Source organism: Metopolophium dirhodum, chromosome 2 (genome assembly GCF_019925205.1).
Source record: "Metopolophium dirhodum isolate CAU chromosome 2, ASM1992520v1, whole genome shotgun sequence".
In the NCBI taxonomy this organism is placed as follows: domain Eukaryota; kingdom Metazoa; phylum Arthropoda; class Insecta; order Hemiptera; family Aphididae; genus Metopolophium; species Metopolophium dirhodum.
The window spans coordinates 29,511,136-29,538,605 of NC_083561.1; the positions used below are offsets into that span (position 1 = coordinate 29,511,136).

At 32.1% G+C, this 27,470-nt stretch overlaps 1 protein-coding gene across 1 annotated transcript; it reads left to right on the forward strand.

Moving 5' to 3' along the window:
• LOC132938870 (tigger transposable element-derived protein 4-like) lies at positions 1-27,470 on the forward strand. The gene is made up of 2 exons (XM_061005864.1): positions 1-1,383; positions 27,246-27,470. Exons 1-2 carry the CDS (start codon positions 1-3, stop codon positions 27,468-27,470), a joined length of 1,608 nt encoding a protein of 535 aa, XP_060861847.1.

Consider the following 27,470-nt stretch of genomic DNA (forward strand, 5'->3'; position numbering starts at 1 on the left):
ATGGCTAGTGGTATAAAACGTAAAGCGCTAACGATTTCGGACAAACTCAACATTTTGAAAAAGTACGATGAAGGATTGGCTGAGAAAAAAAAACAAAAAGATATTGCTAATGAACTGGGGATACCTCCTTCCACTTTAAGAACTTTATTGAAAAACAGACATGAAATAGAACAAAGCAGCTTGTTAGGTGGCAGCAAACGACAAAAATTAAAACACGGGAAGTATGAAGAGTTGGAAAATATTTTATTGGAGTGGTTTCAACAAGCTCGTAGTTTAAATTATCCAATAAATGGAGGTATAATCACGGAAAAGGCGATGGAGATTGCCGCACGTCTCAACTTAACCGAATTTAGTGGATCGACTGGTTGGCTGGATAGATTTCGGAGTAGGCATAGCATTGTGTACCGGCAAATATCAGGTGAGGCTGAATCTGTTAATAATGATGATATAGCTTCATGGAAAAATAACGTGTTGCCTTCATTACTGCGTGACTATGCTCCTGACGATGTATACAACGCTGATGAATTCGGATTGTTTTTTAAGCTTATGCCAGATAAGTCTTTTGTTTTTAAAAATGAGACATGCCATGGTGGAAAGTTGAGCAAGGAACGTCTCACGGTTTTAGTATGTACAAATTCTACCGGAACCCATAAATTGAAGTTGGTCGTCATTGGAAAAAGTAGGTCTCCTCGCTGTTTCAAAAATGTTCGTACGTTTCCATGTGAATACCTTGCTCAAAGTCGTGCTTGGATGACAGGAATACTATTCATAAACTGGATTCAACAGCTAGATGCATTTTTCGGTAAACAAAAGAGAAAAATTATTCTATTCGTCGACAATTGTCCGGCTCACCCTAAAGATATCCCTACTACCAATATAAAACTTGTTTTCTTTCCACCAAATACTACATCTAAGTTACAACCCCTAGATCAGGGTATCATTAAAGTGATAAAACAAAAGTACCGAAAAAAGTTAGTTCAGCGGTACTTGAGAGACATGGAGAGTACCAACCAAATTTCAACTAAAGTTAACGTTTTGGACTCCATACATTACGTTAGTGCCGCTTGGGATGAAATTAAACCAGATGTAATAATAAACTGTTTTCGGAAAGCTGCATTTGGTATGTTGAACAACTCTGAACAGGCTGATAGCTCACCTTTAAAAGAAGAGGACTTTCAGCTTCTGCAAAATTTTGCTGATTATGCAACAGTAGATGATGAACTCGTAACCAGTAGCACTCGGACTTTAGATGAAATAATCGCTGATACGAACTTAGTGGACAATGAGAAAGAAGACGACGATCAAGAAGAAGAAGATCAAGACTTTCCAGTATCTACTCCTACAATAACTACTGGTTTGCAACATTTATCGGAAATTCGGAAAGTATTATTCTGTGTTGAAAATTCCGAAGAAATGTTAGGTTGTCTTAATAAAATTGAAAACTTTCTTGCTGAAACACATTGTCAGAACCTTAAACAATCAAAAATAGATCATTTTTTTAATAAACAATAATAAAATATGTATGTAATAATAATATTTTTTTAAATTAAATTCAGTAGCACAAAAATATAAGTATGTATGTATATCGTAATTATAATTAATTTTTAAGTGTATTTCTCATTAAATTATGTTTAATAATAAAAAAATAAACTCGATATTTCAACCACATCATTTTGTTTCATTCCCGCATAAGACGCTTTCCCGCATAAGACGTTTTAGAGAGCTGGTCCCTTAAAGAGCGTCTTAAGCGAGTTTTACTGTATTAAATAACCAAGAGTAACGGTGTTAGTTATTTTGTTGTAATTTTATAATATTAATTCAACTTACCGGCAACCGTATATTAATAATAAATAATAACAATATAAATGTAGTATAAAATATCCACACTGGCAAACCGCTCAGAATCGTTTTTTGTAAACCTACAATGATATTATACCATTAAATTCAAATTTAATACCATTCATTATACAGTGACCCACATGTAACCTACTTACAGTACAAGCAGAGCAACATCCACTTACTCACCTTATTTTTTTTATTTTCTGTTTTATGTTATTTTTGAAATGTGCAGAAAAAAGATTTAAACTTTGATTTTTTTGCTTAGTAATATACTGCATATGGTTACTGTTGTTGTTTGTTGTATTACCAAACCAATACTAATAGCACTATTAACAATATACTTACCAGTACAAATACGTTCAGGGCATCGATATAATAATATATCGATGTAATTGTAGATAATGCGACGAAATGACGCACGACATATATAAATTACATGTGATAAAGTGGCCGTGACGTTTTTACTGCGATAATTTTACCACATTATTGCCGCAATGTTTAAACGTAAAGCGTGTTGTTGTTATCATCATTCACCACTGAAATCCATAAAAGTGTTTCGTCCCATGAAAGCAGCCGAAAACCAAATAACGTCCTAATTTTTTTACTGGGTGAATGTGAAACAAATCACTTTGAATTGTATTGCTTATTGCTTATCATTTGGTTTCAAAGAAAAATTACCTGCAGCGGGTGATTTAAATCTATTTCAGTCGTTGACAAGATCAAAGACACAAAATCGGAAACTGGTAATACTGATTAGCAATACAGTTAAAACAGATTTGTTGCACATGATTGTATATATTTTTGTGTATTAAGGTAATTGATAAAAGAAAGCGTAGATTTGTACATATCACTTACCAGAGCCGTAGAAAAGGTGAGGTGACTGAGATATTTGCTTCAGCCAAAAATATTTTGAAAATTTTACCAAACATAGGAATTGATAAAATAAACTTATGGTGCAAATTTCAAGTACATAATATATTTACAGTTTTTCATTTTTGAATTACAGCATAATAATAAAATCGCTACACGAGAAATCGAGTGAATTGGATATTTTTAAAAATAAATGTACTTTGTAATAATTTGAAGTTCTAACGCTCATAAAAATGTAATTTAACTTTCCGATTTTTTTTTTTTTTGATAAAGGTTGACAAACTTATAAGGAATCTAACTCAAAATAATTTGCACATTTTCGTGATTTTTACGTATTTTGTCAAAATTTGAACTTTAAAACTTAAATGCTTATAAAAATAAACTGTGTCTACCTATGTATTTTTAATATTTTTCAATTGGAAATGTCCGTAAACAGCTCAAAACTAGTCAACATATTTTGAAAATTGTATGTTGTATAGAAAATGCTAATGTAAGCATTCAGTGAAAATGTCATGTAGCTACGGTGATTTATTTTAGAGTTACTTTGACCAAAATCGATTTTGTCAAAAACCGATTTTGCGTAAAAATTAAAAAGTTACCGGGTTTCCTTAATTTTTTTGTTTTTCCTGGAACTTTTGAAAACCATCGTAAATTTCAACCTCCCGAATTTACCAACTAGATTCACTTTCCCGTCAAACAAGTATTGTATCATACTGTTGAAGAAAATTGTAGCATATTACTTCCCCAAAATATGATGACAGACACAAAAAAAAACACACATCATTGTAAAATCAATACATTCATCGCTCTGCTCAGAATTTAAAACTACAGATCTGCATTTTAAATAATACATTATTATAAAATTAACGTGTTTGAATCGTTTTAACTTTTATTTACTAGTCAATCGTATCAACAAGCTTTTTGTAAATAAGTATTTTTAATTTTTATATAACAATAATAAATTATGCACTAATCCTATTACACAACTTGAAAATATTCCACGACAAAGCCATGCAAAGCCTCCTCATTTGATCCTACACCACCATCAGCACAAACTCCTTCTTATTTTTAGGAGTCATCTCCCAAATTCCGATAGCTGTGACCTGCGACGAATATTTGTTGCGGACGATATCTTGCTGCAGACATCTACACTTCTACCACAGCCGTAGTTGCACGCAGCCCTTCACCGTCGACATCGCCTGTCCCGTCGAGAGATATGTCGTTATACGCAGCTTTTCCTGTGCGTATTCCTGCAAACGTCCACGAATCATTTTTTTTTTTTTTTGAACACGTTAGACTTTTGGCGTAAGAATGTCAAGTGTGTAGCCGTTGACGGCTGTTGTAGATCGGCTGGCACGGTTTCTACACACAATAATTACCTGAACCAAGGTATATCCTCCGTTCCCCTCGTTCCCGCAGGAGAATTTGATTTGCTAATTGGCGTGGTACTATCACAGCCCAACATCAGCGTCAAAAGTTTGGTCATATTTAGCCGCCGTGGAAATAGTGCTGGCGTAACTGAATTCAACGAACGTCGTACCTGCAGAACAAGTTTCACTTTCGGCGTACAAGTTTCAATGTTCGATCCCTGGTAAATCATCCGTTTTACTCGTTCCCGCAGGAGACTTTAATTCTTTAATCACGTCTGTGCGGGTGGTCAAACGCATATTGTCATCTCCGTCTTTGGCCTTGTCGTACACTACCGAACCCGAAGTTGTAATAAAGTCGTTTGGTTTGCTCTCCATTCTTCGGTTGAAGTATGTCAAACTAAACACAAAATAAGTACTATTACCTACAATCAAGTGTCAAAATCACAAATATAAATGGTTGATTCAAAACATTATATAACTGTTTGTACGAGGAAACAAATATAATATTCTTGACAACAAAATACAATATAGGACATAGGTACAGCCAAAACATTATATTTATTTTAATAAAACCAATTTTAATATGAATACATCAGAATATAATTTGTATTTTGAGCATAACAATTACCTAGTTAAAATTAATGAAAAATAAATCTTTATTATGTAATATATATGTATAATAATCATATTTTAATTAAAACACATATTTTAGATTTTGAGTGGAGCAATGAATGTCTTGATTTTATAATAATGATGATATGTCTGTATTCAAGATATAAAAAATGTTTCGATCTTCAACTTTGACGGTGATTTATCATAACAAGTTTGGATCTAAAAGATTGAAATAGAAAACTGTACGAAACTTAAGAAATAATTTTGAAAAAATAAAAGGTGGACCAGTCTACTGTACAGATGTAGGCGTTGAGTGGGTCACTGTAATGGATGTGTTAAATTTTAACTCAATAATAAATCATTAAATGTGAAAAATGATTCTGAGTGAATGAAAGTCTATCAGACTATATGGCTATATTACTATAAGTATGTTATTTATGATAATATAATAACTATTCAACTTTTTTTTTTTTTAATTGAAATTAAGCCCGACGACTTTGACCATTGGCTGTTGTAGGGATTATGAACTGTGGTTGGTAAGGTTGGTACGGTAAAATCGTTATGAATTTCTAACTCGAAATCAGAAAATATATTATTGAAAAAAGCTAAGCAATTTTACTGTCCTAAAAGGTGATGACAGACACACATCATTGTAAAATCAATACATTCTTCGCTTCACTTAGAATCTAAAATGTTAGGTACAAAATAATTGTATACAATTCACATTTAATTAATAAGTTATAATTATATTATATATTATTTAATATTAATTATAATCTATTATTCAATATTAATATACATAATAATAAATAATATGTAATAATATGCTTCTTCAGTACCTAAGTGTTGCGTATTTTAAATGATTAATAAATATTAACATATTGTATTTTTGATGTTTAAAATCAATAATAATAATATTATGTAGAGAGTTATTTTCACTTAAACTAAAACATATACTAACCACCTAATAATAATACAATTGCATGTAGGTGCACAGAAATTACATTATTACAATAATTTACAATGTACCTATTACGTACTTTGGTATATTGGATATACAAGATACCTAGTAATAGGTATAAACTTGAAAACCGGAATGCGTATTTTACGTCATTGCGCATGTGTGATTGACATTTGACTTATATTTTACACTGTATAATAAATTATACATTTTAATAACATAGATATTCTGTTATCGTCGCTTGATCCCGTTGCGTCGGGCTAATGACAACACTGAAAACTTAATCCAACTATAACGATGAGACTAGCTGACGCTACTGAAGATATATATACCCAACGGAATTGATTACGTTTGCTTAACAACCTCCGGGCACATACGTTGTGCTTATATATTTAGATGTGTTTGTGTGTGTGTGTGTGTGTGTGTGTGTGTGTGTGTGTGTGTGTGTGTGTGTGTGTGTGTGTGTGTGTGTGTGTGTGTGTGTGTGTGTGTGTGTGTGTGTGTGTGTGTGTGTGCAGAATTCAAACTTGACGGTATGTAAGTTTGGTCTCACGTGTTTGCAAACGGATTTCGAGTATACTTCACCTCCTCTCGACGTATATATTATAAATATAATATAACATTACATAATATTGTTTGTTTGGCGGATTTCACGAAATAATCGACGTTTCCGCATGACCGACTAACTCAATGCTCTCCGCGAATAATGCGGCGGCGGGTAAATATTGACATATTATGTCATTGTGATTGTTGATATTGTATGTATCAAGGTGTGTCGTAATTAATGTTTTGGGATGTGCCGAGGGGGGGGGGGGGAATGGGGTTCTGTGGGTCTATAGGTATTATCTTCCAGATTACACGCAGCTCTAGGTCGTTTTTCTTTTCTATTCCATCGATTAGTTCACCAAACAATGTGTTATCCTTATGTGGGTGACACAAAAATCGATCGGGTTTAATTTTTCCAGGCAAATCTGCATAAAAATATTATGACATTTCTTCTCTCCCTCGACTGTCTTGAGATGGTATATTTTATTTCATGTACATACACTTTATAGCTACTAAAATGTCAACATGAAAGGTGTACAGTTGTTAGCCAAATAATATAATATGATTTTCTGTTTTATTTGATGTAACTAAGAATTTTATACATATAATATAGATAAATAAGATAATATAGTAAAACGTTTTATATTATATACACTACTTATTAATTACACTATGGTCATTAATAAAGAATTGTTTTCATTCGGCTATCCTAATACGAAAACTTACCATAGCACGCGCTATTCGGTATTTTCCGTCTACAAACCTATGAATCATATAAATATGTTTTCAATAATAAGTAACGAACCGTGCCGTCAAAAACATTACGGAAAATTGGTCAAAAACCAAAAACGTGTATCCAGCTCAAAAACATAGTTACCTATATGTTTAAAAATTGACGCTCTTAAAGTTTTATCAACAATTTCAGTTCCAACGTAATAAATAATAAAATATATCAATCATTATTATATAGTACCTATATATATATATATATATATAACTTAATTAGTATTAATTTTTTTCTACACACGTTTATTTAGGCATTGAAAGCTGCGTTCTGATGTTTTATATTATGCTTCCTGTTCTAAAGGATTATTATAAAAGACAAAAAGCTAAATATCTTTTCAATATTTTTAGTGTTATAGATCAGAAAACTGACGCAGTAGGTACCTCACGCACAACAGGTATTATTTTATACATCTTTATATTTTTCATGTAAATTCTATACACGAATCACTATAATACTGTATTACCTTGTAGGCGATTCTATATACAAATAGGTACATACTGTACCGAAGTTGATATGATTTTATTTTCTTCAAACACTTATATATACATAATATTACATTATTACGTATTATATGTTACCGGCAATGACATTATTCGCTTTTATATTGCTTTATATCATCGCACACACATAATATTATAATATTATATGTACCTATAGTCTGTATAGATATTATGGCACCTATCATGTCTGTATAGAATGCGCTGTACGTTTTATACATAATAATATTATATATTATTATAATACCTATGCTCGTACGATTATAGACTTAACACTCTGACAACACCTCTATAGAGCGTCATCGTATTATAATTTTTAATATAATATGATATATAGGTATATTATATGCTATATAAATTAACGACAGGTTTTGAAATTTTAATCGAAATTCGTATTGTTTAAACGAATGAAAAAAACAGTTTCTGGCAGTATCTATTTGACATAATACTATAGAGTATTACGATGTTTGGGTATTTTATTTATCAAATCTGTCTGCGTTATCCATTGAAAATTAATTACAATTTTATTTTTATTTTGTCTAGTCTAATAATTTCAGACATTTAGATAAGAAAAAGATTACTGATTATTTTAGGAAAATTGGTGTACAAATATGAATTCATTCTGGTAAGACGTATATGAATAAATGTCCGTCATGCTAACTAGTTGACGACAGTAGTTGAAACTTGATAAATATTTTTAAAAAAATAATAATAATACGGGCAATAGGGAGGGGGGGCTTCAGTCCGTTAGCCCCACCTCTCTGCGTACGCCACTGGGATCGATCGTGATGCTCATAATTCATAAAATATAATAATATGCAATGTGAGTGCAACGGGTGCTTGTATCATTATTCTGTACTGACTATATATACGATCGACTTCAGCAAGTATTGGACTTATTCAGACCTCGCTGTTCTTATTTTTTTTTAATATGTACAGTGTATAATATACACTGTATAGAACGTCATATAAATTATAATATTATATTTGCGTCCCACAAAGTTTACCGTATGGCTATTAAAATATTTTTGTGTTATTCGTTTCGGTCTGCTTATTCCGAAAACATTGCACTGTTATAGTATTATTATTATTGCTTGCACAGGCGAACAAGCTGGCATCCACTCACTACAGTAATACGTATACGTATACACTATCTGCCTTACTGTTTTTCGACCATGTTCTGCGCAACATATCACACAGCCTCTGGATTAATGTGGATTTATGTCGAATACAGGTGCACAGGTATCTCCCATACACAACTCGTATATACGAGCTTATAGTTATTTTTGACTAACGATGCATTTTCGATCCTATTGCATGAAAAAAATTGGAATGTCAAACCAATGATATAATATTAAGTACATTTTACATCATTTTAAATTGTCATTGTCGAGGGAAAGACGCTAAATGGAATCAGGATTGGATATCGGAGAACTCTGATGGGCAAAACATTGTTACCCATCTAACAATCAAACAGCCTGGCTTCGATCTGCCGAATAAAATCTGCGTGACGTTAAACTTAACCTCGAGGACTGGCCACGGAACGTGCAATCATCTGTTGAACGAACGGAAACTATATACTCGTTTCTGTGACTGTGGCTATAATATGAATCACAAACTATTTCCCGTATACCGTAACCGAATTCCCGATTCGCGCGTTCTAAATGATATTCACATAGCCAATACTATGGAGTTGCAGTCGAATGGATACAAAACCATGGTCATATTAATTTATAAGTTTTATATATCTACGTCGGTATCTATGATAGTTACCAGCTTGCTACAGTTCTTACTAGCCCTCAATATTATCATCTCTATTTACCGCATTTTCATAAAGCCTTTTTATTCCGTTTATATATTTATCACATGTTGTATTGTTGATGTGATGCTCTTAACTTTTGGCACACGAAATCTATATATTATATTATCAAACTTTGTTATGATTATAATATTATGGTATATAATATTATATATTGAGGTACATGGCAACGGTAGAAGTTTATTTTAAAAAAATTAAAAATTAAATATATTATAATAGTTTTTAATCCAACAAATAGTGCAGGTTTTAAGAAAATTAAAATAATTTGCATTCTTGACCTCATATACCATAACTCAAACTATATTATACTCTTAGAATATTCTATTACTCGCAGAGCTGCAGCCTTGGTTGTAGGTACCTACATTTACAAAACGATATACTGTTGTCATTAAATGAGATGGACGACTAAACCTGCAAGTAGTTTTAGTCGTCAACTTCTGTTTGAAAACGTATAACGGGTAAAAAAAAGCATATTATAAGAGCAACGTTTATCCGCTTTTTCGAGGACATGGTAAAAGGAATAGTAGGAAAAAACAGAGGACGTCATCTGTAAACCCCTTCGGATAAAAATCAGACACAATACGTTCTTTTATATATACAGTACACCTACAGTGTATATATTTATATATATATATTATATACATTATACAGTTTCCCTCGAACCTCCACCTACCGGGCCACCATCACCGACGGTTGGTTTTTGTACGACAGAGATAGAACGTCGAGGGAAAAAGCTGTTGGCGAGGATTTTGTCAAGTTAATGATGTGCCGCGGGATTCAACTGCAGGTCCGCCGGGAATAGGGGCAAAAAAAAAATAATAATAAAGAATAAGAAGAAAAATCTTTTTCATTCTGGCTGGAGGTGAGTGCGGGGTCTCCCTGTTGCCATGACTACTCTCGTTAATTTTCAAAACTTTTTCCGTCCCCCCCGTTCCTCACCATTACTGATCGCTACTCGAGGGTCTCGCGGCGCAGAGTTTTAGCGCCGGAACACGCGAGCGGTGAGAGGGACTATGGACATGACGATTGTCGACGTGGCAAAGGCGGAAAAGGGTCGTACGCAGCTTTACACCCGCCCATCTTTTTTTTTATTTTGTCCACTATACCTTTCTCTCTCTTCCTCTCGCTCTTTCTCTATTTCTGTATCTACCCTTTATGTATCACCCTCTTTATCTGTCCGATCACAGTCTTTCTCTTCGGTCACGTCCCTCCTTTTCTGCACTGCGCTGCAAACCATTGTCACAGGCGCCGCGCGAGCGAAACGTTGAGGGGAGACGCGAATAAAGTTGTGATCCATTTCTATCTGGTCACGTCTGCGCTTTAGCGGGGTTCGGCGATGACGACAATGACGATGGTCATTAGTCGATCGTTTGACATAATATCTCTTAATCTTTTCTGGTCCTACAAAAAAATAAAATAAATTAATCGGCTCAGCAAAACCGTCTCTATCGTAGCGCTCATAAAGCTTTGCTCGGACGTATCGCTTAACTATATGTGTATACAAAGAAAGGGGTATACGAGTGAGATACGTATCTCGCTGCTTGGCCTTTTATTTTCAATCCAAAATATAATTGCCACTCGTTTTAAGTCTGAGTTTAGTAATTATATAGTTAGGTTAAGCGATGAAAACTAAACAATATATTATCGATCGATGTAAAATTTATTTTAAAACCTATTTTATTAAAATATTAATTTAGTTCATAGGCACATCTATCGAATTATTAATAATTATAATTCATTATAAATATATAACTTGGTAGTAAATAATTCAAATCTCGAGTAGAGCTCAACAATAACAATTGTTTTACGATTGGTAATAAAATTATACCCTTTCCTAAAGTATTATCAAAATATGACACTGACATATACATTTAGAAAATTATATATTTCAACTCGTAGCTCATGCAAGTATGTATATAATACATACCTATTTTTTTTTATATTAAAGCGTGTTAAAGCGTTATTATATGCGATATACCTGCACGCGGGTATTGCAGGCAATACAAAAAACATAATATCAGTCACAACGTGTCCCACGCAAGTTATGCGTTTAAAATTTGGGATTATAAACTGGACCGATATTAATGTCCAAAGAATATTTAATGCGTTAATTGTCAACGATATGTCATTATTATCGCGCAGTGTTATATCTATATAACTGCGTCCTGCTTGCCAACGGTTATCGCCGTTAAAATAAATTCTCATTTAAATTTAGCTTGTTTTGTTCGAACATTGATCTGGTATGAACTCCGTGAACCAAACTCTTAAGGTTCCATACAGCTGTGTTCGATTGCTTGATAACTCGTACCATACTTAAATAATATGGTTTAAACTTGATATGAGAATACGTTTCATCGTTGGATATATATATTTATGCATAAATTGATATAAGCATACATATATGTATGTAATCGGTCGGTTTTAGTATAAAAACACATTTTATGGTAAAAATCTGTCGACAAAATAATAACCTAATAATCGTATTATTCATATAGGTACGTTTCTAAAACCGACAATTTCGACAATATTGTTGTGTCGGATATGTCAAAATAAACAAGTTGGTATAATGTATATTATACTCGTCTTCAGCACGAACATTATAATATTGCTTTACGTTCACAGTGCTTGGACGTACCAATTATCACGGTCGTCAAAATAATATACACAAACGGTTTTGTTTCCTCTTTGTTTGGTTGTCGTTTATCATACATGTTATTCAATTTAATAAAAAATTGGTTCAATAAAAATATATACGCAGAGGTATAAATATAAAATATATACGTGTTAGTTATTAAACAGGTTTTGTTTTTCGGTACAAGTAATTTTTTACTTGTATACCGACCGATAATACGATATCGATTTGAACCGACCAAAACATATATATATATATTATATTATAACGGTTTTAATACCCATGACATATCGTTGGTATATTTAACAGAAAACACTAATCAAACAGTATATAAAATATATAGGTACACAGACTGTCTCGCCACGTGATATTGTTACAGTTCGTCTAGCGAAGATTGTGATTAACTCGAGTTCAGAGTAATAAAAAATTAACATTTTTAAACTCAAGATGCGATTATATATCTATATTCAAGCCTAGCGGATATGTATATTATACTTGGACTCCATGGTGAGATATCTATAATATAATATATATATGAGAATACCGATTCATAACCACCGCCGTCCGCAGCAGTGCGTCTCGTTCGATAACAGAATGTGTCCGCCAAGACGATTGGTAACCAAAAAAAAAAAAGAAAAACCTGTCGTATTTTCTATTTCTCGTGCTGTGGCGTGTTTATATGGTAACCTACCTATATATGGATGTCAAGGTGTAACGGCATTACATTTTTATCGGTCCGCGTCCGGCAACGACTGCGTTACGACAGACTCATCGTAAAAAATTGGTCGATCGGATTATAGTGCGTCTTATCATATCGTGTATTTTTAATTTTCAGCATCCTGCTCGGATTATATTATTATGTAAAGGCGCATATTTCAGCCGAGGATCTAACAACTAATAAACAACACGATAAGAACGTTGGTAAAAAAAATTTTTACCTTAATAATGCAATCAATATTTTTTCCTAATCATATATGTATATTTATTATTACTGCACTCTATATACACAAGTCTATTATTTTATTTACGCTTTTCGAACAAAGTCCGTTCTGACTTCTGGCGTTCACGCGAACCGCGGCAAACATACAAATGCTGCTGTAGTGTTCGATTATATAGTTATACACACATATTACTATTTGATATATTATACAGCATCGTGCTGTGTTATATTATAATAATATGTAGTCTGAATGTTATTCAAGGTGACCGTCGTAAAAAAATACATATTTTATATTCGTTTCAAAAGTTTTTCAGGAAACAAAATAGGTAACAATATTATACGATAACGAGCTAATATATTTTAACGTCCAAATTATTGAAAAAAAAAATGCAGTATAAAGTCTGTGCATCAGCTGGTGCGTTTTATATAGTCTGTGAATCAAAAGAATGTCCATTGTCCGTGTAATTTGTCGTTGTCATTTCGTTGCATATTTCAAACGTTGTACCTATCGCCACACGTCTTATTGTCTTAATTATCCTGGGTCGAGGTGAGGGAAGCTATACATATATGTATAATATATATAGTCACTGCAGTCCGGCTTTCATTATCTATGCAACATGCAGTTGCTGCTGCGTTTCACTGCAATTATTATAATTTCCTTAAATAATTATTTAAACATCTCGACATGTGTATGCCGAATGCAAATGATTTGCCCCTTAGTTGTCGGAAAACAAACTATGCGCCTACGTCTGGAGGTCTGGACGGAAACGTTTCTTACGAGGTGTTGAAGTATACCTATTATGTGACTATGTATACCTACCTAGGTAACAGTTTAAAACTGGAACGTCCAAGTGACCTACCCAAAACAGTGGCCCGTTACTCTGCAACGCATGTGCGATAGGTACCTATATACAGCTATATACTTAAATCTGGTTTAATTAAAATTAATTTAACAATTAGGTTCTTACACTGCAGTTACACAGTTACATGTAATTATGTCTGTATTCAGAATACACCTGTTTTATGTTTATATAATATTATTCTCTCTCTCTCTCTCTCTATATATATATATATATATACGATATGGTTAGGGCAGAAAACCTCTGATATGTGCGAAAAAATATGAGGATCAATATTTATTTTTTGTATTTATTGATTTTTATTTTTAATATCAACGGATCAATTATTATTAAATTCGTGACAAGTGTAATATTTGGGATTAGTTTTAATTTTTTATTTCATCGTATACATCAGTGTATCTAAACGAGTTGTTTGAATACGATTTAAAATTACTTACTAGAAAAAAAAAATAAACACTATTAATAAAAGTCTCTGCCCGGGCGTAAACCATGATCTGGAAGTTGTTGAAGATTTTCGCTTTAGATTTAATGAGGAGTGATTATATGTACAGATCGCGAACACTTACGTTAAAATATTATAATAATTACGTACAGCAGTGCTACAGTTTATATAAACGATGGATGGGATACTAGAAAATGTGTTACCGTTTAATCATTGCTGTCGCGACTGTGAGTCTCAGACTTACGGACATGATGAATAACGATTTTCGTGCACATAATATTATAATACGAGTTATTATAGTTACCGACTATACGGTGTTACTATATAAAATATATCATTGTTAATTTATTGATTTATGAACCTATATACCTATGTGATATTATTATACTATATAGGTGCTTAGATATAGGTATAATATAATACCTACGCGTACCATAATATATATTTTATTTACTATTATTAGTGCGACGAAATCCTGCAACTTCGCCGTTTACATATTTCGTTCTGTAATAATATAATAATATATAGGTATGCGTCGCGGTCACGGGTGCAGTCCATAGAGCATAATATGGACTATCGAGTTGACGCGAAAATAATAAGGCCGATATTATGATGTTTGAGTAACTTATTTTCGTCATCATCAATACGTTCCGTGGTCATCGTATATAATAAATAATAATATATAGACGATAATTACCTAACCTTTATTCATGAAATTGACGTTCGAAATTGGCATCGGCACCTCCAAAAACGATCTGTCAAAAAACGACACGCGGCCCCTTAGGTATAAAGTTTACCTACGATTGGCTGTAACCTAGGTAACCTATATTTAGAAATTAGAACACGTCATAATATAAATAATATATATATATATATATATAGCTGTAATACATAACGCATTACATAATGTCTGTCGATAAATTCACAAAGATTTTAATGCACGTTTGTTATAAGTACTGCAAATCATTGTAACTTACTGCGCAGCTGTAGAGTAATATATAGTGTAGGTACCTATAATATATTATAATATTATATATATATATACTTAGAATGAAATTCATAAAGCGCTTCCACCGTCGTCTCCTTCATGAACAAATAACGTGTACCGATATTTAAAAGTGTGATGTATGTGTGCAGTACAGTGTATAATATCACGAGAGTTCAATGTACAAAGTGAAATTCTTTTAAAACTCGAGTTTTCAACTGTACTTGGGTATTATATTCAGTATGCACTATGGAAAATTTTATCTTCATAATATGGTATATGCAAATATACATTATAATGTCCATATATACGACTTAACATTGAATACATAAATAGGGTGGATTAATAATAGGTACTCATACGTAAAAACCGGGTTTAAAAATACATAAGGCTTGAGTCTCAAATAGGTTTTTGAGAAATATTATACATAGTGACTTACTATAATATAAAATTGTATTAATGTGTCAACTCTCGTATAAAAGTCATACATTGAATATTATAAAAATAAATCATAAATTGACAAAAGTCAACTTAAAGGATAAGTTCAATACGATATCTTAGGTATATAATTTAAGTTTGAAGTGACTCCGTAAAATCAAGTGAAAGTGACTGTTATAATGTCTTTGAGTTTGTATAACGTCAACAATACGTGTAACTGACTTTTTGAAGCATGGTTATACATGCGTCTAGGTACAGTTTAATATATAAGCAATATGGTTAGCGTGAATAAAGTTTTGTGGGTCCCGGGGAACAATAATAGTTGCCAAGCTTAGAGGTGGAGTGGTTGGGGCCTATTAAACCGGATCAGGACCTCAGGAATATATTTGTCTTATTTAAATCAATATATTTTGTGGTTTTTTTTCGCGATATAAGCTATTAATGTGCTATTATTGTGCCCGAGTTCAAAGTTGATATACCTATTGTATTTAAATATATTTTTTAGTCCAACACTGCAGAAATGTCGGTATAGGTACCTATTACATCCTCCGTACGCGTATGCCCATTGCACAGTGTACGCGCATACATCGGGACGCGCGCGCGTGCAGGCCACGTAGGTATAGACTATTATGGCACATGCGCAGTGGTAAGATGCCGCGGCGCAATAGAGGATATAGATGCGTAATATGACATTATAATATGGCACCGGTACGCGACGAAGACGAGATTTGTGGGAAGTTCGTCTATAAACGCATGTATATTATATTATACACTGTATATTGCTGCCGTTCTCGCCGTGTATACATATACTATTATAATAATATATAGTCGTGTGTGACGTTTTATACCCGGATCGCACGATTGCACAGACGCACACTATATTTTTAAGAGGTCCCAAATGTCGTTCATCCGTTACTTACGCTGCATACGAGTCGAAGGGATTTTCGGTGACGATCGTTGTGGGGTCCTCCTACGTGTATACTACACGCGATATTATTAATATGTCATATGATTTATATATATACATAATATTATATATTATATATGTGTGTAACTAAGTATGTACCTACTACCTATATGTATATGATATGTAAGCGTGCATAATGTATGTGTGAGTGTGTGTATACCATCGAATTTATCGTATGCCGCCGACCTGCATATGCGCAACACATGCAGCCAACAGACCTATAACGTGTTATCGCATCGGTGCGGATGTGATGTGTGCGTGAGTGTGTGTGCAGTGTGTGTGAGTGTGTGTGCAGTGTGTTTGTATGTGTGTGTGTGAGTGTGTGTGCAGTGTGTTTGTGTGTGTGTGTGTGAGTGTGTGTGCAGTGTGTTTGTGTGTGTGTGTGTGTAGTGTGTGTGCGTGTGCGAGAGTGCGTTCCCGTCTAAAAATCCAACATGGCCGGTCACCACTGCCGCCGCGGGATAAACGTAGGTATATACCTACGTACTGTGCAAGTCGGATATAGATTAATACGACTTGCACCTATACTATGCAGACCTACACCTACCTTTAACTCCAAGGCTGGGCATTGACGAGTTAAAAAGTTTAAGTTAAGTTAAAAGGTTGATTTAATTTTTTAATTTAACTTTTTAACTCAAACAGTTGCTTTTGGATTTTCATTAATTTAACCGTTAACTTTCCAAATTTCTTTTTTAATCAACGTGAAATGAACGGATTCATTTTTTACTTTAGGAAGTAAGTTAATTTATTTTGCTTTTAATTTCAATACATTTCACTAGGTATTTGAGTCTATTTGTTTTCACGACAAAAAATATTTACCGTGAATTGTTTAAAGTTAAAAAATGTATATTATTCCAATCTAATTTATATGGAAATATTGTATAAAGTATAAACACTATAGTCTATAATTCAGTTTTGGGATGGGAAAAAAAATTAAGTACGCTAGCGTTGTATAAACAAAATAACAAATTAACTTTTTTTTAACTTCGTAAAAAGTTAACAAACCGTGTGTATTAACTTTAAACTTAACTGAGTTAACTTATAATTAAATTAACTGAGTTAAAAAACTTGCCCAGCCTTGTTTAATACGAATGATACTAGCGTGTTGTCTATTATTATTATACACGTGGTCCAGGGCTCAGAACCTTTATTCGGTGTTTTTTTTTTTTGTTCCAGTTCGACTTTTAAAAACTGTTTGCAGGGCATAATGATTTCAGTTTTGCGTCTTAAGTCGGGTACCCATAATATACAGCCGAGGAAAGGGTTATTGATGCTAGTTTTGGCGATTACCGTAGCGATCGTTTTTAAAGTATGCCATTGTCTTATAATGGGTAAATAATTTAAGAAAATCAGCGATGATAAGCAAAATATGCAGTTTCCATGCACCTAAATATTACGATATAAGTAATACCAACTGACCACTACCCATATTGCAATTTGCAACAACAATGACGAAAACAAATGCCACAACCAGGATTTCGTATGAGAGGCTTATCAAGAAATTTAATTCCATCACATTATTTTTATTAAAGTGTATTTGAAATTTAAATATCATAATTAAAGATTAAACATTATTTCTTACCTAGGTTAAAATAAATTTAATAATATTAAAATTGTTTGAGTACACATTAAAAAAACAAAATTATAACTACCTACTAAAATAACATGGTAATATTATGATTATTTTTTTTCAATACTTATAATAATCTCTAATTATAATTAAAAATAAGCATGCTACAGGACAATTACACTTATAAGTTATAATAATACAATGTTAAGGAGCTTATACATTTTTTAAGATCCTTAAAATAATGTGTCATATTATAATATAATATTATTATTAAATAAAAAATACCCCTATCATTGATATTTAATTACTAACAATCATAATTATTAATTCATAGATCTTTTGAGTAATACTCTTTCAAATCAAACAATATACTCATGACGTGCCTATACGAGCATTTATATAAGGTTAGGTATTATTATATTTTATATTTATCCAGGCTTATTAAGTAATATTATGCTTTTCATAAGTTGATCTAAATAATAATTGTATTATGAAATATAATTAGAGATAGGTTTTTTTTTTCTATAATACGGTTGTAAATAACATTTCATTTGACTTGAACAATTTAAATCGGAAACACTAATCGTTTGTATCGCAAATGATGTTGCAATACGCTATATTATTATAGATTCACGTATATATTATATAAGTATATTTATCAATGATTAATGATTATTAAACATTCCACAATCATCATACATACTCTCTCTTTCTTTCTCTCTCTCTCTCTCTCTCTCTCTGATAAACAAAATAATAATAAAATGTATACCTGCACCTATTGCCGGCTATATTACCTTAATATAACAGTGGGTATATTCTCGTGGCTCATCATAAAAATAACAATTAGGAATATTACATTGAAATTATTTTTTGATATCGCCTGGTTAGAAAACTATAATCTGATAAGTGTTCTGTCCGTGTATAAAGTGGTCGTTGCAAAGTTTTTTTTAGACGACACATACACACAATATTTGGGACATTTCCAAAATGTTCTTGCAAATTTGTAAACCGTTCTTAGACAAATAGTTGCTGTTAAAATTCCACTCACGATTTCGTATTTACATATAATTTTAGACCATCGTCTAGATTACGTCAACAATCAAACGAATAGATTATTATAAAAAAATTTAAAAATATAAATATAATATAATATTAGTTTAATTTAACATAAACTTTCGAGTAAGTATAATTAATATAAAGCTGATATCCCTAATACATTATAATAACATGCAAGAGGACCAAATATATAAATTACGAACACCCGAACACGATGTCATGCGATTATCATAATACAACGATTGTGTAAACTGCATCATCGTTTTTTTTTAACGAAACAATTTATTTTTATGCTCGTATATAGGTTAAAGTTGAACTCTACAAACGTGCACGTACTCTTAAATGTCACTCGTTAATAAAATCCCGGAAATACGCCAAATTGTCAAAAATGTTCTCGTGGTAGTGATAACGTAGCGTAGTCTGTGCACAAAATATATATCGAACATGCAATAAAATTAAAAATTAAAATAATAATATGCGTTTTCTTTATTGCATATGCCTACCAATTTGTTTTTTGAATACCTATATAGTATAATAAATTGTTTACACGTGTTGTTAATATTATTATCATTACTATGATTATGATTATTATTAAATTATTATTATTATGATAAGTAGTAAGCACTTAATAATATTATTTTATATTTTTATGGGTAAATGAAATTAATTTAAAAAAAAAAAAACTCTACGAGCGTGATATTGGATACCCGAAGTATTTTGTACCTATACCTACTATATAAATTCAGACGATAGATTTTAAGAATGACTTAATTATGTCATACGATATCCTGAAGCCGAGACATTTTTTTAAGGTTTATTGATTCGGGCCACCGAAAGTCGTATAATAAAATTGTTCGTCTAACTGTCTGTGGTCCGACTATAGTGCATTGCACGCGCGTGTTTACTATATATAGAGTAATTAAATGATCGTAAAACGAGTAATGGCTATAATATAGTGATTATTATATTATTCGAAAGACACTTACTATTATATGCGTAGTACAATCCATTAATCTTTATTGTTAATTAATTGTATAAATCAATAAATACGACTATAATGTACGCGTCTGATTTAATAAATCACGCGAATAAAATCACGAGATATTGGATAAAATAATAAATTGTTATTTCACGTATAATATTATACAATATTGTGGCGTTTGTCGGATAGGTGCGGTGGGTTGGAGGGTTGGAGTATTTCAATTTCGGCTCTACAGTGCGGTTTGAAATTAGTAATGACGTATGAATAATATCATAATATAATGTATTGCAATCATGCAGGGTGTGAGTTGGCCATATCGTCACACATAATATAAATATTATATATTTATACAATATAACGAGGAAGGTATATACCGATTTACAATAATTCCAACGTACTGAAGCATGTGACAGTCTGGTTATTTGTCTGCAGACAAAAATATTTACGATACACAACGTATATTATATAAATTATATTTTGCTTTTAAATTAGATTTTTTTTTTTCAAAATCTGTTCAGAAAAATAAACGCAATAAGTGTATAATATATGATAAAATGAGATTTAGTATGATGAATATAACGACAGACCTTAACAAACAGAATGTAACGATCTTCCCATTGGAGGAACATAATATAATATAGTCATGAACTACATAATATAGGTACGTATATATATATTTAGAATATTTGCACAATAATTTATTAATATTCAGTACACGTGCCGGTCATTGCACTGCCACTTTTTTTAAACCTTATTTTTTGTGGATTGCCAATTGCCATGTATATTTTGGAAGCTAATAAGTTTGGTGATAAGTGGGTTGACGCGTGGTTCAATATATCAAAATAAATTAAGTACGTCAAAAAACTCGTTCATATCCATACCATATCGCGCTTTATATAATATTTGAATCGAACATTTCTTAAACCTACCTATCAACCTACCTATATCGTTTTCGCCCCCCGAACACGTGCCTGCAACCTGCGAACCACCACTAAATACGGCCCTGTATAATATTATAGAATTATTATTATTAAACGAGCAAACGAGTAATAAAAGTCGATTCGAGGAATCGTCGCGCCGCGACAGTCCGGTGTGTAATTTATTCGACAGTAATTTATTATCTACGAGACGACGACGATGTTATAATATTATATATTATTATTATTATTATTATTATTATTATTATATCGAGTGTTGTATATACGGTTTATATTTTGCTTGCCGACGACCGCGAGAACAGTAAAATAATATATATATATATATTGCACACACACATATTATATAGGTTTTACGATATCGGTTATTACCACTATTGTATATAGTTTGACGTTTGAGCATCTCGGCAATAATATATAACATAAGAGTTCGGATGCGTTTTGACGTGCAGTGCGCGTGTGCGGTGGCCGCTGCGCTCGCGATTTTCGACCCTTAAATGGTCATTATAACTTTCACCGTTTGATCCGTTCATGTCCAAATTCGGTATGTTGCCGTAATAACTCATTGGTGCAGCGTCTGAAAAATGTATAATATAATAATAATAATAATAATAATAATAATATTATATTTATGTATTATGAGCCGCGCGAGTTCGACGATTTCTCGAACATCTATAATAATATGTATCACGCGTGTTATATCATTACTATTATATTTTATTATTGCTATTATTGTAATTTGTATTATATTCTATACTAGCTGATTCCGCCCACTTCGTTGCCCGTAAAAAAATGACAACTCTTAAGAAAATTGTAATTGTTCCACTCCTCGTGCAGGGTGTAACTCGCCGCAGTAAGTGCAACTCAGCCACCCTGGTAGGCAATGTGTGATGACAGCATATCAAGTAGGCGATTCATCTGCTATAAATGTAACTCATAGTCACCTTGGTAGGCAATGTGCGAAAATTCGATTTGATGCATGCGCTTGTACCAGATCTGCCTGAAGAACCAATAGCAACCGTTTATTAACAAACATTTCTATCGTAAATCTCAAAATCCCTGATCGAGCACCTCCCCGGGTTGGGCCCATACCGGGTCCAATTGTGAATTTGTGAATCTAAACCACTCGAGGACCACACAAGCACACACAAAAAATTTCATCAAAATCGGTGCAGCCGCTTAGGAGGAGTTTGAATACTCTACACACGGGCAGAAGAAATATATTAATACATATTAAGATATAGGGCAGGGGTCGGCAATAGGCAGCTCGCAGGCCCAATCCGGCCCGGAGGGGAAATAACTGGACCGCAAAGAATATTTATTTTGATTCTGGTTTTCCACACATAATAGATATATTTTGATTTATTTTTATGTTGTATTTGGATGTATTTTGGCTCCACATACATATATGAAACTTCGTCATCCAAAATGACGTTTTTAAAGAATAAATATCGTTCAAGATTAACTGATCACCACCTTCAAAACACTCTGCGCATTAGTTGTTCTCCAAGAGAAGGTACAACATATTAAAAAACTGGCCAATATTAAATAATTAATAATTAAATAATTTGCTTTAAAAAGTTTAAACTGTATTTTTAACACAAAAATAAATACATTAACTATATTAGCTTTAAGCTTTTTCTGGCCCTCGAAAATGTTTTTCAAATCTTTTGGACCGCCATAGAATTTTATTGCCGACCCCCTCTGATGTGGGGACATGATTTTTATCGATTTAACCGAATCTTCGTTTCTTTTTTTTTGTGTGTTTCCGCAATATTTCGTTTACTTATTGTTATCGCCGCTGTCGTCATCGTCTGCTATTCGTTTACAAAATTATCTAATACCTTAATACTATATGAAAAGAGTGATGTACCTATAGGTATAATATATTATATTTTTAATAATATGTATAATATTTTATAGAGCGTATTTTAATGTATTCCAACAGTTATTGCATTAACGTAACAACTATAATATTATAATAAGTTTAAAATATCGTATATTTTATGCGAATAGTGGTATCTAATTATTTGTCACACCATATAATGTTCAACTCAAATTATTTTTAACGTAGGTAACGAAACGTTAACTTTGTAGGGATAATATATTGATATGTTATATTATTATGCACCGTGAAAACTAAATTATAAGACATGAGTTTCATATATAATAATATATAATTCCATCCTAATAATATCAGGTATTAATTACGAAAATTGCTACAGGCCGTAAACAGTTCACTTATTTTGTAAAGTGATCAATGTCTTAAGATTCAATAAAAAAAAAATCAATATGTACTGGTATATAAAAAACCTCTTTAAATTAATGAATTAATAAGTTATACAATTAGAATATGTTATACTTAAAATTAGTTTAAAATTCATTAGTTTAATCGATAATCAAATAAAAAAAAAATAGGTTGCATTTGTGTCATGGAAAACACCAAAAATACACCAATTAACGGGAAACAAAAAAAATTTACTTAAACATAATCACATCACTTATTCATCACTGAATGACGCAAATACGAGGATACAATATTGTACGAGGATTCAGAATAAATAAAAAAATAGAATAAAAATAAAAACACTACATTCCTCAAAAGATTACATAAGCCTTGGACCTGGGACAGGATCTTCAATCAAATATAAACATAATTAATTTTCTAAAAGAAACAAAACTATACAATTCAATTTAATTTAAAAAAAAACCATTGAACAGTTTAAAAAAATAAATATGTAAATTAAATATAAAAACCAATCTTGTGTAAATATCATACTAATAATAAATTACTCATTGACTATGAAGCCAATGTTTTTCTGACCAATAATAATAAAAAAAAAATAATATTTAAATCTTAATAAAACTATTAAGTTTATCTGTAATTGACATAGGTAGCAGGAACCTATACTAATTTATTATTGCCTTATTGTCGGTTCATGATTTTTGAATTCGTGGAGTCTCAAATTTTTGAATAAAATAAATCATTTTATAATCATATTTACTACTACCACTCTACTACTACCCATACTATGTAGAAATTGATAAAAATAAAAAATATTAACAATATCTCCTGTATATGTATAAAAGTAAAAATACTACACATTATTATGTATCTATACATGTCATTCTTCGATGTGTAATATATTGTTATATATCATTTATGAAACATGATAGGAATTGTTTTAAAAATCCGGTTTTATGTTGTTTTCTATAATATACTTCGCCGAACGTTTTATATATTTTTGACCGATTTCGTATGAGACAAAACATTACGTTATCGTATATCATTGGTATGGCAATGGTGAAAAGTTGTATTGATTTATTATTTCATACTCCAAAAAATTCACGGTAATAATGATATTTCAACTCAATTTAATTATTATTTTGCTTTTTGTTAGATATAAAATAAATTGACGAAACTATCTATTATATGTATGTTACAGATATAGCTGCTGCCAATGTCATATTATTTTTAATCTTCAAATTATTTACGGCTTATTTTTTTGTTGTCTTATATTATACAACACTTGAAATCGTGTAAACACTTTTTATTAAAATGGCGAAAAACGAAGCTAGTTATTTGGAATACATTCATAGTTAAGACGTTTTCTTACTGGTTGAAATTGATTTCACATCATTTTAGAAAATCCCGTGTATTTTGACAACCCACATTGGTCTGAAATATAATCTTAGGAATTAGTAAGACACGATACCCGGCTATTATTATTATTAAATACAGTGGATACAGTATATAATGAGGATACAGTCTAGCAAATGAGAAGTATAACAGCATTTCCCTATAAGTAAACTCGAAACTGTGACGTCTATGTTCTAATGTTAAAGTTCAAAACCTATTACCTAATGTGAAGTGCATGTTCTCTTACAGATACAATGTCATATTGTTTTAATAAAAGATAAGTACAAAATTAGTTAAATAACCTATTTATTAGAATATTAAATTTTTTAAAAACTGAAAAAATGTATACCACACCAGGAACCGCGTAGTACTTTGGTTCCTGGTGTTAAATTGTTACAATTAACCCGTCAATGCCGTCAATGCCACCAATGTAAAGTTGTCAGTTTAAGTAACTCAAGGTTTCAATACCAAAAACATCGCCAACAAGTCAAATCATACAAATATTGAGAAAATATAAATTTCACGAAAAAAATTTCAAATCATAATTGTATACCTATATGTGTTGAATGTTGATTTCAAAATTTAGTTGATTGATACCGAAATTATTATTTTTTTATTGAATATTTATCTATTAGATATTTTTAAACTAATAAACATCCATAACTAATTATTAATAATTATTAAATGTTGGGTATAAGCTATATGACTATTTTGCATGTATAACTACTTGAATAACTATTTCCAAAAAGTCAAACCTACGCTTGATGTTCCATAACAAGTTAGCTGCAAATATAATTTGTGGTTAACTGCGACGTGTATAGAAATAAAAGGTTATATTATTCCTTTAGCGCATAGCATCTAAAAAATGTAGTAAAATTAAAATTAATTTTTTAATTAATTAATCAAGTAAAATACTTTATAAGGCGTAAATCTCAGGCAAAATTGAGTATAGGTGGTGGAATCGATAGTTCGTCTCAAAACTAGCTGCAGTATCCCGGCAGAGTTGATGGACATCAGTCTCCCCTGCCCCTTCCACAATAAAAATAATATTATTATATCGTTATCGTCGTCGTCGTCGTCGTCATCTTCATTTACCGACGACGACTATATTATTATACTCACTGCAGACAGAATACGAGCACGTGTACAGGGCAGTGCTGGGTGACGGAGGGTGGTCGGGCGGCGGGCGATGACTACAAATTGTTTATGAGAGGAGCTGTGCAACAGTGTTCGGACGCATAGGTGCGCGAACCAATTACCTGGCAATTAATCTCGGAGGTCGCACTACTATGTACATAAATGAACGGTAGGTATACACGATAATATAATATAATTACTGTGTAGTAGGTGTACGCGAACGTTATGGCGGTGATGGTTCCCAAACTGTGCACGGACCGACCATCCATGGGGCCGTTGAGCTATAGTAAGTTGATCTGCAGCTATTATTATAATATAGGTAATTATTAATTAAATTAATAAATATACATATTATAATGTAACATAATATAGACATATTATAACTATTATTATTATACTGTAATTAACCGTACACATAAAAGTATAATACTTTTAGTGCAATAATTATATATCATTGTATCAGATGTTATGTTGTTGTGGTTATACAATTTTTGGTCCTGCACTCCCGAAAGCACCTATAGACAAATCAAAACCGTTTGATGAATTGTACGCTATACATTTAGACATTTAGTATAAATAGGAGCAGTTGTATTTCATTTTATATTATATATATTATATACTATCTGCATAACCCGGGTTCTTTATTGTCCGTTGAAAATGCCAACTCTATATGATTCAAACTTATCTGCAATTAATACAAAATACGGCGTTATGTATTGATGTATCTCGGTTTTTGTGTATCTCAGCTCAGGTTTTATAGCTCTTTACTATAAGAATTTACAATTATAATTTGTAGACTGTAGCCTGCAAAGGCAACTATTTATAAAAAAAAGGATGGAGTAGATATAGGGTCTGAATAATACATTTTATGACTTTCGTGTTTCCTCGGGACAAATCCCCCCTCCCCCAATCCTGTCAGTGTGTATACTTTACATATTATATTATTTAGATATGTATGTTAGGAACTCAATAGGTTTAGTATGTACCTAAACAATAATAATATGTAGTATAGGTACTTCAATAGTTCTTATACCTCACGCGTCGCGAGATCTTGTTGTATAGAAATTGTTTTCAATATATTCTTTTTCTCCTCTTTACGTATATCGTTGTCTCGCGTGACAGAATCGTACAGCAACGAAAGTATAATACTTACCTAATATAAATACAGCGGGTAGGTACGTGTATTTACATGTACATCGTTTATAATTAATCTCTGCGCCCGTGTCTCGCGTACGTGCACAGTTATCGGTCTCACACTATATTATAATATATTATATACGTATATTAAAATATATAAAGTATATATTATAAAATACGCGTTTATGTAAATGCTTCCTCCGGTCGGCGACCACCTGTATAGTCTGGCGACGACGACGGAGGTGTAATAAAAACTTCCTCAAACGCGCGCGAAGATGATTATCGACACGGCCACATCAGCAGCAGCAGAAGCATCAACAGCAGCATCAACAGTGGTCCTGACGAAGGACGCGGTGGTTGCCGGGGCGGCGGCGGCGGCGGCGGTGATAATACCACAGCAGCTGATACAGCGCCGACAGCCGCCGCCATCGGAATAAAGACCGAGTAA

Coding starts and splice junctions, on each gene's coding strand:
- LOC132938870 (XM_061005864.1), top strand. CDS start 1: ATGGCTAGTGGTATAAAACGTAAAGCGCTAACGATTTCGGACAAACTC. Junction 1,384..27,245: donor ATTTATCGGAAATTCGGAAA/GTATTATTCTGT, acceptor CCACCTGTATAG/TCTGGCGACGACGACGGAGG.